The 12,729-nt window shown below is 40.0% G+C and overlaps 1 protein-coding gene across 1 annotated transcript in view; it reads right to left on the minus strand.

Annotated features, from left to right (window-relative positions):
• Positions 1-4,672: 4,672 nt before the first annotated feature.
• The window catches only part of grik3 (glutamate ionotropic receptor kainate type subunit 3), an 89,041-nt gene continuing 80,984 nt past the window's right edge, over positions 4,673-12,729 (minus strand). The window contains exons 13-16 of the mRNA XM_047599216.1: positions 12,127-12,344; positions 8,990-9,215; positions 8,520-8,770; positions 4,673-7,881 (exon numbers count right to left, since the gene is read on the minus strand). Of these exons, the coding sequence (XP_047455172.1) occupies positions 7,516-7,881; positions 8,520-8,770; positions 8,990-9,215; positions 12,127-12,344 (1,061 nt within the window). The 3' untranslated portion in view covers positions 4,673-7,515. The remainder of the gene's footprint in view (positions 7,882-8,519; positions 8,771-8,989; positions 9,216-12,126; positions 12,345-12,729) is intronic.

Consider the following 12,729-nt stretch of genomic DNA (forward strand, 5'->3'; position numbering starts at 1 on the left):
TACAGTGGCTTAAGGCTCTTTTTTAAGCTTAACCTATCAATGTTATGGTTCATTGAACTGTGTTTTAATGAAATGTCCCTTGCACAATAATGTTTTACTGTGCTATACACACTGTGAATCTGTCAGCTTTTGACACCTCTTATGAAAAGGTGGTTTTGCTCTTGGGCTCAGCAGCTGGCTGAGTGTGCACAATGTAGTTCTAGGTAAAGTCTGTGGTGTCAACACATTGCATCATGTATCTTCTTACACTTAGCTTAATAGTATACATATTCTTTACAGGGTGCATTAACATGTGACTCGCTCTCCAGAGCGAGAGCGAGTGATTTGCATAAATGAAAAGGTGGAGCGGTCACTGTGTGCTCAAAGCGATGTCAAACTACACAACGCCTTCACGACAAACAGTACTCTGCATTAAATGTTTGAAAGTGGTATTGTTCACACACTGGAGGAAATTGCCTTTCATCCAGATGTATATTTATATTCATGAAATGATTCCAGCCATTATCAGGGTCAAAGACGAGAGGAGAAGGAACGAGCCACTAAGGCATATCACAAGCAATGTCTCCATCAGCCTATTTTACCTTAAAACACCGATGGATAGTTCAACATGAGGGTGTGAAGAGAAAGCTCTCATGCTGGTTAGTGTCAGTGATTTGCAATGAAAGAGATGGGGTCTGGAATACACAATGGTCTTCTCTTATTATGTCTGGCTGCCATATGGTGTCTCCCCGTACAAATATGACGATTGTAACGCCAGGCTCATTACGAAAGGTGGAATATGCATGAGTATTCCCACTGTGCTACCACTTCATTAGAGCATTACAGTGTACTGTAATTACACACTCATTAATTGTTCATCGTTTTCAATGTTATTGGGATGGACAGTCAACTTATTAGTCCCATAAAACTACTGTGGCTCACTGCCCGCATGTGAAACGCGTCAGTTTGAATACAGCCTCAGTACACGCGATCTGTTTTTGTTTTGTTTTGTATTTTTGGGCCTCTGGGCTAAATTATTTTTGATTTTGTCCTGGCATATGAATAACACAAACACGTCTCAAATACACTTGGTAGGGAAGAGAAGCAGCGTAGTTTGTTGTCTTCTTTTCTTCATCTAACAGCTCAATGGCTATGTTAACATGCTCAAAATGTTTGGCCTGAAAGGGAAAAACAAAAAACAGCGTTCCTCCTAAATTGCCTGTGTTGCTAATAGAAATGATTATTCCACCGCATGCTGCAGAAACATTTGACTGTGCAAACATGTTTGCCCTCTTTCATGCCTTCAGTTTTTGTTTGTGTCCTGTTTATAAAACCATCCATTGTCCATGAAGCACATGGCTAGTGAATGCAAACATACCAACTGCATTTTGCGGGATCGCCAGCAAACTGACTGCCCCAGCAATCTAGAAAGAGCGGGTTATGTCTGACAAACGCAGGCTAGTGCCAGCCCACTCTCAACCTGTTCAACCTGTTCAGATTGCATTGCAGTGTGCACAGTTAGAAAAACAACCGCCTCATATGAGACTCTATATAAGAATGATTAAAGTGATTTGAAACCGGACAGAAACCACCCAGAAGTGGTGGACCCACAGCGCTCTGTGAAACGGTCCGTTGCTGACTGGACTACATTCAGCAGAAGTGAGATTGGTAGGGAAAAGTCCCAAGAAAAAAAAAATGTTTAAAGCAGTTTTGCTATTTGGTTTGTCTAACACAATTGAACACAGGAGGCATAGTGGCAGATAAAGTGTTGCAAATGAAAATAGGTTACTGATTTGGTCTGCTGCAATCATTTATTTAGAGAAGTTGTGTGAAAGTTGTGACTGTGGCTCTGGTTTAATCACTCTCTTGCAAAAAAATAAATAAAATAAAATAAACCTGACAAAATGAACCATTTGTGGATGGTTTTGCCACAAACCCAGTGTGGTTACTATTTCACAGTTACTAAATGTTTTGCCAGCCCGGTTCTTTTATTATGTGGCTTTAGCTTTACTGCACCTCTCATATGACTTTAAAAGGCTGACCAATCAAAGGTGAGACTGATATCACTGAAGTCTAAGTAAATGTGGTGCATTACATGCTGCGTAGTGTATTTGTGACTCACTTGGAAGTGTGAAGGCAAACTGAAATTTGAATATTTATTATTATTATTGACACAGTCTGCTACTCCTGTGTCCGAAAAACAATTACTACTGGAAAAACCCACAGCAACCATAAACTTTTTTAAGAGAATAGCTTTAAAGTCAACCTCCCAATCCCTGTTTGTAATACCCTCTGCTCTTTTATCATCGTAGGTGATGTCTGTTTTCGTTCCTCTGTAAGGGTTTTTATGCAGCTGCATTCTTTACAGCTACACATCCTGCGCTTCCTGCAGGGAATTCTGTTTTCCGGGATGATGACATTGCTTATAATAAGGTTCAGTGCACACTGGCCCTCCTATCAAGCCAATCCCCCGGTGCTGCTAGCTGAGATGGGTTTCTCCCTGAGTGGGTCCACAGAGATGGGCATGGCATGGGTCGAACACTCACCCCCTCCCTACCCCCCCCTCCCCAAATGGGTCGATGATGCACAGCCATTGGGATCCAGTACATTGCCCCGGAGTGTCAAGCAGAACGTCGCCCAGTGACAGCCCTGTCAAGGTCATCAAAGAAAGCTGTGGTCTGAACATGCACCGTCAGAGGGAGAGAACCAGCAGGCATGAGCAGCAGACCAAAGCAGTTTCCATAATGGCAAAGATACTTGACTGCTGTAGGTTGTACTCTCTCTATGGGGCGCCTCACTTGCAGTACATGCAGAGAGGAGTGAAATATGCCAGAGTAAATCTGTGGACATGACAGGGAATCTGTAAAGGTAGTTCAAAGTCTAAATCCCATTCAGTAAGGAGCACTGAGTAAAATAACTCCAGATAAATAGTTTATGGTTCTACATTGGGCTGCGGCCCATTAACACTAAATCAAACATAGACTTTCCATCATTAAAAAAAGAAATATGGTCCCTTTCTTAAAAGCCTCTCTAGCATAATTGGGCCCACACATATAACAGCCTTTAAATGGAATAATTATTTTCATTAAAATCTGTTCAGTGACTGTAGCTATTCAGAAAGTTTCTTAAAATAGTATATTACAGTATACTTGTTGACCTACTTCCAGAGATTGTTATCTACAATATTTCAGTGCAGCTCAGTTTGAACATATGCCGTTGCTTGAACACAAAGTAGCTTGTAGTGTTGTACCACTCTTCCCCATTCCGTTTAATGTTCCCCTGAGTTTCCCATGTAGTACGTGGGTTCTCTTTATCTAGCGTAGTTTCACTCATTATTTGTTCTTAAACCTCGGTGGCTACTCTACCGTCTCCAAATCACCCCCTGATTCTCCTTGGCTCTTTCCTATTCTCACCCAATCTTTTTTCATTTCGCCCCACTGCTTCTGCTCCCTCCACCTCTGATGTCCTTCCACGTCTCTCTCCCTTCATCTGGCTGGCTCCCATCCTCCCTCTGCCTCTCTCTGTCTCTCTTTTACATACTCCTGATGCGCTCCTGCTGGCCCCAGTCTGTCCAAAGGGATTAATTGATAGTGAGAGATAATAAATCTTCCCATTAGGCGCAAGGCCCCTGCCCATCGCTCATTAGGCGCCCGCTGCTTCTCCACGCCATGGCCTGGGGTTCCCCTGATTCTTTTTTTTTTTTTTTTTTTTTTTTTAACACGCGCATCTGCCGTCCCAATGTTAGCAAGGTTAATCTGTCTATTGCGGCCGATCCGCTACCTCTCATCAAGACACATAATTATTCATGCGTAAACTCAAGTGTGAATGTTTATCCCTTCTCTCTTTTGCAATATGCAAAATAACTGTTACGCTAGGATACTATGAGTTTCACACGTTGGGTCTTTCCAGCATTGTATATTTTCCGCACCTGCGTGTCTGTAGGTAGCAACTGTACCATCAATCTTCTCATTTGTCTAATTCATCTCGTTGTGAGCAGTGTGGCATGATCGGTTTTGTTTCATCCAAATTGAATGATAACGGTGGCGAAATACATTGTGAATATTAATCATGTTTATTGTATGAGACATCTGACTGAGCTCAGTGCTTTACGTCATGCTTTCACTTCAGGTTTTAGAATTTAATCACATCGTTCTGGCTGATGTACTGAAGCTTGAATTATCACAATGTTTAGCCTTGAATTATTTGTTCACCAGACCACGGCCAAGTGTTTGAGATTTATATTTTAAATGACACGGGTCAACTCATTTTTATTTGGTGATACTGATAGTCAAATTGAATTTTCAAACGATGTGCAGGGAATCAACTAGAGATCTGCATGGAAACATCTGCACAATGACTACTTGGTCGTACTTTTTCTATTTGATGTCGTTTTTGATCTTTGTCATTCAAACACTCATTCACCATTCTATGGGGTCTATGGGAACTGATTGGCTTTGGAGCCTCAGTGACCATTCAGGCAATTTCTAGTTTTAGTCTTGTTGTGTCAGCTGAGCAGTTTGCTGGTCTAATCTAAAGCATTGAAATAAAATAAAATAAAAAAAATAAATAAAAAGCACCTTTTATAACTGAGCCGCCAAGAATTGCTAATAGCATGTCAATTAGCAGACTCAAATAGCACGTCGTATTTAACTTGAGGAACATGATATTCACTCGTAAAAAATAAAACGGCGGATAAAAGTTTGTATTTTTTTATTTAAAACTTCATATAACCCATACAGCAAACTGTACAATTGAATTATTCACAGTGTGTTAAAAAGAAAATAATCCAATAGCTTTTCTATAGTACTTTGTTGATTTTCCCCATGTTTTACTCCGATGTCGGTTACTCTAATGTTCTCTTAACACATACAGTTAACTAGGAAAACAAAATCATTTTTTTTTCTCTTTTTTTTCTTACAAAACCTTACAAAAACTATATTCATAGAAATTCTGCATGTCCACAAAGAAAACCCTGGTTGGCACCAACATTTTTATCGTATTGTTTGAGAGGTTTTCTGCCAAACGATAGAAGCTTTACAACTCAAAAAGAAAGGTATACGTTAAAAGGCATACCGTCTGGAAAACCAAAACTCATATCACACACTGCTAATGGAACACATGTTATGTAGCTTACATTTTGCGTTACTTTTCTCTCACATTTCATACAATTTTGTGTAAAATGACATTATTATTCACATTGATTTATAAAAAAGATGAATATACTCAGTAACCAAACTGACTGAATCCGCCAAATCAGAAACCCTGTGTTGTGTTGAGATTCCAGCTAATTTAGAATATGATGACGTTTTCAATTATTTTCACATATTATAGAAGTGAAATGCAAGCGACCTTGAGTCTCCACTTGCGTGATAAGCTACAGTACACATGAGGGTAACAGTAATATAGTATAACCACGTATCGGCTGCGGCCATACTTGAGACCAGGTTGTAATCGGGATTTCATGAAGTTCTGAGAGAGTGTCCCCCAAGTTCCTGGAGACACTCAACATTTCCATTTCATGTTCAACTCGTAGAAATATATTAGCCATCATAAAAGATTTACATACAATTTCCCATCTGGATGATAGTAATCCAATATACCATACTATAATGCATTTCCATTAAATAAATAAACAAGGTCTGGGGCTGTGGAACTGGGGGTAAAGTGAGGAAGTAGGTTAAAGTGACCTCTCTAATGACATAAATAGCATCTAGAACATTTGACTGTGAACAGAATTCATTTATAACAGTATAAATTTAGCAAAATACATTTTCTCCTGCAGATCTTATCTACATACTCTACTTTGCAGAAGAGAATCGATAAACAATTATACAGTGTATCTCTACCAAACCAACGCTAAACTTTACAGATTGGAGCTTTCTTAAATCATAGATTGTTACGATGTCTTTTATTTCCCACGTATCGACAACATAAACCTCACAGAGGTTTGCTGTTCTTTCAGCTTCCGGGATGATGGCACTTTCACTGACTCCTCGAATCTTCCTTCGGCGCGGCGCCTCCTGAAGATGTACACTTCCTCGATATAGGCGTAAAAGTCAACATGAACACACGGAAACCGTCTTCTGTCTATTCACCACATTGTCTTTCGGCATATTCACGCACAACATGTATGGGTTTACGCAGTCCACATCAGGCGATTAAAGAAAACGGACAGGAAAAGAAAAACCATCAAAATATCTCCTCTCTCATTTAAAACCAAACCCCTGTTGTTTTTTTCCCCCAACAAAACTCCTGGAGATCATACCTGAAACTGCAAATTCAGAAGTACTTGGGACATCCGGTGGTCCTGTGGCTACAAATGAAAGACGACCAGGACATACTTGAATGGTGATGAAGACGTCATGATTAAATGCACTGAAGAAATGCACTTTAGCTTTGAGGTCACAGTTTCTTACCTTTTGTCTCTGTGACTTTACTGAACTAAGGTGTATGTGAAACAGAAACGCCTGTTCTCATTCCTACTGTCAATACATACCATTTCAGTCATGCTACGTTTCCTTAAACGTGAGAACAAACTGTGGAAATAGGTCCTTTTGAATGTTCAATAATTCAATGATGATCCTTTTTTTTTATATATATATAATGGTTGTTTACATTGCAGTGTTGATAACCTTATTCTAAGGTTTGGAACGAATGCAACGTCACATCTGTGTTTCAAATATGATTTACTTTGGATTTATGTTACCCTGCACGGTTGGGGAAAAAATCTATTATAGAAATATTCCTTAACGGTCCCATTTAAACCAAGTGCCTTGTACTGAAAGGCTTACTGAACAGGCCCGTACTTCTCTGTATGTAGTTCTTTAGAACGGTCAGATCTTTGGCAATCCATATTTTAAATGATTAAAACACAATCATGAACAAAATGTTTGACATAAAAATGTACTTCAGCTCAATTTAATTTAATCCCATAACAATGTGATTCGGTTCCGTGATGGATGTTTTTAATTATAGATGTCTCCGCGATCAGCTTTGCATCAGTGATTATGATTGCTAGTGTGTAACAATATGTTTAATCTCTTATCACGACGACAAACTTAAATGTACCATTCCACGTCTTGCTATTCCTACAGACTGCAACTCAGAGACGACCATTCAAGCCTCGACAACATGTTTGAGGTAACATTATTTTCTGCTGTCAAAGGCAAATTCAGGAGTGTGTAACTCAATAGGAAACGGTAAGAACTTGATATCATAATTTTGGCAAAACGCATCAAATTGCCAGAGAAAACTGCACCTCCTTGTCCTCCTTGTAGGTGTATCTGTCATTTATTGCCATTCTTCACCAAGCCTCTTTTTTTGTTTGAGGCCTGTTCACTGATGGAGGAATTGGTGAACATCGTAATTGTGTTGTTTTGCTGCGAACGTAAACATCAGACTCGAAACAGATTTTTTGGGTATACCTTTTCCTCACTTGGGAATAGATTATTTTTTTCCCCAAAACCACCCCAAATATATATATATATATATTTTTTTTTTAACCTCTTGTAGTTTGGATTACAGTGGTGAATATTGTCATACCTGTGTGGCTGACGCTGCCATCTTGAGCTGGCCATGTTTAGTTAGTGTCCCGATGTCACTGTGGTTAATGGTATATCTGGTGATTCCGTCTATGCCATTGTCTCTAGTCTCTGGAATCCCCCCTGACACATTGCTCAGGAGGCTCTTGACTTGTGGGGAACACATTGTCACGGGAACACGGGAGTCATCCCAGTGCTGCAGCTCATGTTGTCCTTTCCTGGGAGTCGTCGGTCGTTGTAGGCGTGCATGTTGATCACCGCATCCGTCTTCACCATGACTGGAGGCTGAGGCTTGTGCTTCACCCGTCTCTCGCAGGTGAACGACAGTCTGATCTCGTCCACCATGGCACTGCACAAAGACCTCTGGGCGAAAAGGGAGGATGCGGGAAGGGGAGCAGAAAGAAGAGTAGGGGAGGGGGGCGGGAGGGGTGGGGGTAAATGCCTTAGTTTTAAATCGTTCTGACAGTAGACGGTGTCAACATTCTTAACAGCGCAAAATGGATTAGGACGTTCAGGTTGTGTTGCAGCTAGCATGTGTGCACGTGCATGCGTGGCTGTCAGTGCTGTGTCAGAAAGAATGGAAAAGTGTGGTGCGTGAGCATGCCGGCAACTGCTCACTTAGCATGACTCAAATTAGTGATTTGTAACAGTAGAGGGTTCATGCTATTCCGACATCTCCAATGACTAATAATGGATTAATTCTCTATGCTCCAATTTGCAATTATGCTCGTTAAAGTAAGTAAATGCTGTGGCGCTATGGCCAAGTACTCCTGGGGATTAGCCAAAGGCAGGCAAATCCTTTTATAACATGTTTGAACTAAAAACCATGACTAGAGCACAGCTTTGCTTTAGCGGATATGTGGCAGAAGAATAACAAAAAGGGCATCAGGGTGAAATACGCTGGAATCGTTGTGGAGTGTAATTAAATTAATCTGAGGTTAATTTTATCTCCATCCAAACCACAAGGTAAATATCAAAGTGATTTATGGGGACAAATACCTGCTCACGTTCCGCAGTCTTCCTTAGCTTGTAGAGGAATTCAGCAATTGCCACAAAAACAGACAGCACTAGGCCAGATGCCAGCACAATAAATATACCACCCAGGTTCTGGATACCCATGGGGCCTGTCTCGCGACGCTCTTCATCCAAGCAGCTGCTCCCACTCCACCACTTCTCTTTCAACATGTGCAGGCGCCCATCCTCCAGGATGCTGAGGATTGCTATGGTGATTTTGTCCCTATACGGGGAGCCTGCGAGCAACATAAGGCCTATTTTAGAAGAAACAGCAGCTGCGATAATAAGGTTCATAAACACTGTCTGACTACCAGCTAAAAAACATTATGCTGCTGTTGCGTCTGAAAATCAATGCCTCACCCCGATCCATCAAAAAGAAATATAACTTATGAAAAGGGCTTGAATATTTTTAGTGCTAGTCTCGAACATATTCTCTGTTCATTAGCAAGTCTTACCGAGGGGAGTGCCGATGCCGTAGCCTTTGCTGTCGATAAGCCCTCCCACCTGAGTCAGGTTACAGTTCCTCCTCGTGATGTAATCAATAGTGGTGGACTCCGTAATGAGGGCATAGTCTGACTTCAGCACCCTCTGAATCCCATCCTCGATAGACTTCACCAGTGACGTTCTTGGCCTGCTGCTCATAAAGGCCCACATCTTCTCAAAAGTAGAAACCCTAGATTTCTGAGAGGGATGGCAAGAGATGTTAAAAGTTAAAAAAAAAAAAAAAAAGAGGAAGAAGAAAGACGTGGCTTTGAACCTCATTTGAAAAATCTCCCTTGCTGCAGGCGAGTAGAACTTGAAAAATATACAATGCTTTTTTTTTTTTTTTTATTAAGAAAAAAAAAAAAGAGAGACTGAACTTGAACAAAATAACTTTCAAATGTTATAGCCCAAGGCGCTGAAGCTGGAAGTGAGATCCTTCTAGTTCCTCTGTAAACCATAAGAATGGTTTGAGAATGGTTTAAGGACGGGGGGCGGGGGGGTATTATTTGTTCATTTTCAGCATTAAGGAGTATGGTTTCTTTACCTATTGACCGAACAGATTTAAATGATTGCTCCTACAGATCTCCATTGTTACAGGATTAACGAACAGTAAATTGAAGCTTTGCACACATCTATTCTCATGAGTGCTACTGAAGCAGCTATAATGGAACGCCTTGCCATTAGTCTTGCATCGGGCTATGTGGTATTTCAGGCAATTTTCTGCGAGGTCACATTTATGCCATGTCTAATCCTAGATAATTACTGTCTAAAGACTATAAGCCATTTCAGATTGTGGAAGATGCTATTATAAAAAAAGCCCCCTATTATTGTTAACTCCAGTGGAAGCCCAGGCCTGGCTGCTTAATAGTGAGATGTGATAGCGTGACATTAAAACTTAAAAGTATCAATTGTGATGTATGGTAAATGTCACCAAGTTCACATCTGATCATGTGGGAAGTACAGTTTATGGTGGTTTGCAAGGTTTACTGCAATGTGCAATTCGTAACGACTCTTAATATGTGTCCCTATATATCCAAGATCTCTGCATACAGTGGTGGTAATGGGTGTTATACTAAGTGAAAGACACTTTTCCTTAGAAGCAGTTGCTCAGGTGCACTCTTCAGTGCACAAAAACTTCCCAACCTTACAAGGCTTATATGTGTTGCTGCAACTGCCTGGATGACAGTGGTTACAAACTCCTGGTTACAATTTATTTTGCTTGTTTTAATATAGTGTTAATAATGCAGACATCATGAATGTGCATTCTATGCCCATTGTGTATATTTGTAACATGTCAGGTATCACTAAGACATTTGCTCACATATGACTTAATCAATTTAATTAGCAGAATATGAAATTATACTGCGTTTGATGCATGTGTTTGGAGAGTGTCTTGTCTCAGTCCACATCAACTTTACAAAATCAGCTCGTCGCCACACAAATTCTTGTTTCTTGTTTATCTTGAAATTGTGTCTGGCTCACAGCAAGCCATCTGGTATCATCTTGCATCAGATTTTAGTGTATTCAGTTTCTTATATTTTTGTACGGCAAATTTAGGACGAAATGCAGCCAGTTACATAGATCTTCCAAGACTTTATGTGCTCCCTGGTCTCGTCAGTATTTATCATTCTTTTCTGCCTCATTGACTTAACATCATTAAGCCTTTCTGTTAAAGCAAGAGAGAGCAGAGGGCACTTGAGCCTTGGGTAATTAGACACCTGTGTCTGCTTCTATTTATGACGCAATGATCACAACTATGATTTATCTAAGTGCAGAGAAAAATATAAAAAAACCTTCTTTAACTGGAACTGCAGGTTGGTTTCTTGTTCTTTTTAAGCTGTATTTATCATTTCAGGACCTTAGACAACTGTAAAGAAGCCATTAATATAGTAGTATTTGGAATTTCTAGTACTTGTGTGCAATTGTTAAGACATCCCTGCTGTTTCAAATGTAAATAATATTACTAAACTCTCATTTACATAAATAAAACCCACCCTCAAAGCATCTTTTTTGCAAATGAATGCCATAAACTTATTGACAGTCTTCATTAGGTATGTGCAGTGTCTTTATTTTCTTGCACTGAGACACTGTAACTTAGTACTACAGCAGCAGCAGCAGCAGCAGCAGCAACTAAAGCAAAGTTAAAATGATAAAGTCAAAGACCCTGTGGACAAAGATTGAAACTTTGTAATAAAAAAATTAGCACTAACACTTAGCACTAACTAAGATCCAACTGGATTTTGTATAAACTGCATGTACAGTATGTATATGAAAATAATTTATAGAGTGCTATACAAATAAAAAAAACACAAATTTATATAAAAATCTCAAGTTAGTTAGTGAATAAGATTTCTGAAGCTTGGTCAGGTATGTTGGTTCCATGTCATGCAGGGCCATACAAGTCAAAAGTAAAATTTAGAAATAAAATAAAATAGACACTCAGAGAAGGAAAGCTACAATAGGGGTGATGTAATCAGGCACTTTCTGACACCCTGAAACCAATGCAGTCATGTCTTATGCCATTTTAAAAAAAAACTGCATCAAACTAATCCAGCAGAGAACCACTTAAAGCATTTATTTTAAAATCCTGAAAAGAAATGAACCTTCCAATTCCAGGAGACAGGACCCACTCCAAAATATCTCCAACGTATTTAGCAGGAGGTACCACATGTTGAGTTGGCTTTGCCGTGGCCGTATGCAATACTAGTACCATACTAGTAAAAGACAATGTCCTGGTTATCAGTAGCACGTTCTATAGGTCAGCAGCCTCCGCCTATTATAAGGGAGCTGAAGAAAATGCACTACCATCCTGTCCTTATCCACTGCAAGGCAATTATGCAGCAATGGTAACTTTAGCTGATTCAGATGGTTTGTAGGACAAATATGGCTGAGCAGCGAAAGCATTTCACTGAAAGAAAATTTTGTCCAAATGGAGTAAATGAAGATAAAACAAAATGGTCCAAGAACGGAGCCCTGCAGTACCCCATGCCAATACAAAGACTTTGAATACAAAGAAGATTAAAAAAAAATTTGTGGTAGATCGATAGATGGATAGATCGATCACCTTATATCACTAAGTAATAGCTACTGTGTATTATTTGTACTCTACCTTGAAGAAGGTCATGGTTGCGCCATCTTTGACCACACCATACTCAATCTTGGTCTGCTTGGCAATGTCATCAGCTGAGTCCATGGGTGAGTCCATTCTCTCCACAGTGAGAAAAGCAGCCAAATTAGCTGTATATGATGATATGATGATGAGTGTGAAGAACCACCATATTCCACCAATTATCCTTGTTGACAGGGCTTTGGGCATCAATTCTGAACCTGTATGCAACACACACAAACACACACAGGCACAGAGAGGGTATTAAGCAGTTAACTAAAACTGTACATGCCAATACTGTAAGTGAATTAAACAAATTCCGCAACATGATCACTTGCATTTTTATTAATTATCCTGCCAATGTTTTTGGCAGTAACACTGGTGTTGATCAAGGTACTGTCAGTGAGGAAACAGAAATAGAAGCCAGCTTGGCAGGTTAGTCAACCTAAGAATTCAGAAGTGGCACACCACACCACAAAACATGATGTGCTGCCCAGGTTTTATTGTTTTGTTTACATTCAGTCATCGACTGTCTGGACAAGCCCATCGTGACGTCACCCATTGGAAACCTCAAAAATTAAGCCCGAAGTGGACAGAGCCTCCAGT

This window comes from Mugil cephalus, chromosome 11, assembly GCF_022458985.1.
Source record: "Mugil cephalus isolate CIBA_MC_2020 chromosome 11, CIBA_Mcephalus_1.1, whole genome shotgun sequence".
In the NCBI taxonomy this organism is placed as follows: domain Eukaryota; kingdom Metazoa; phylum Chordata; class Actinopteri; order Mugiliformes; family Mugilidae; genus Mugil; species Mugil cephalus.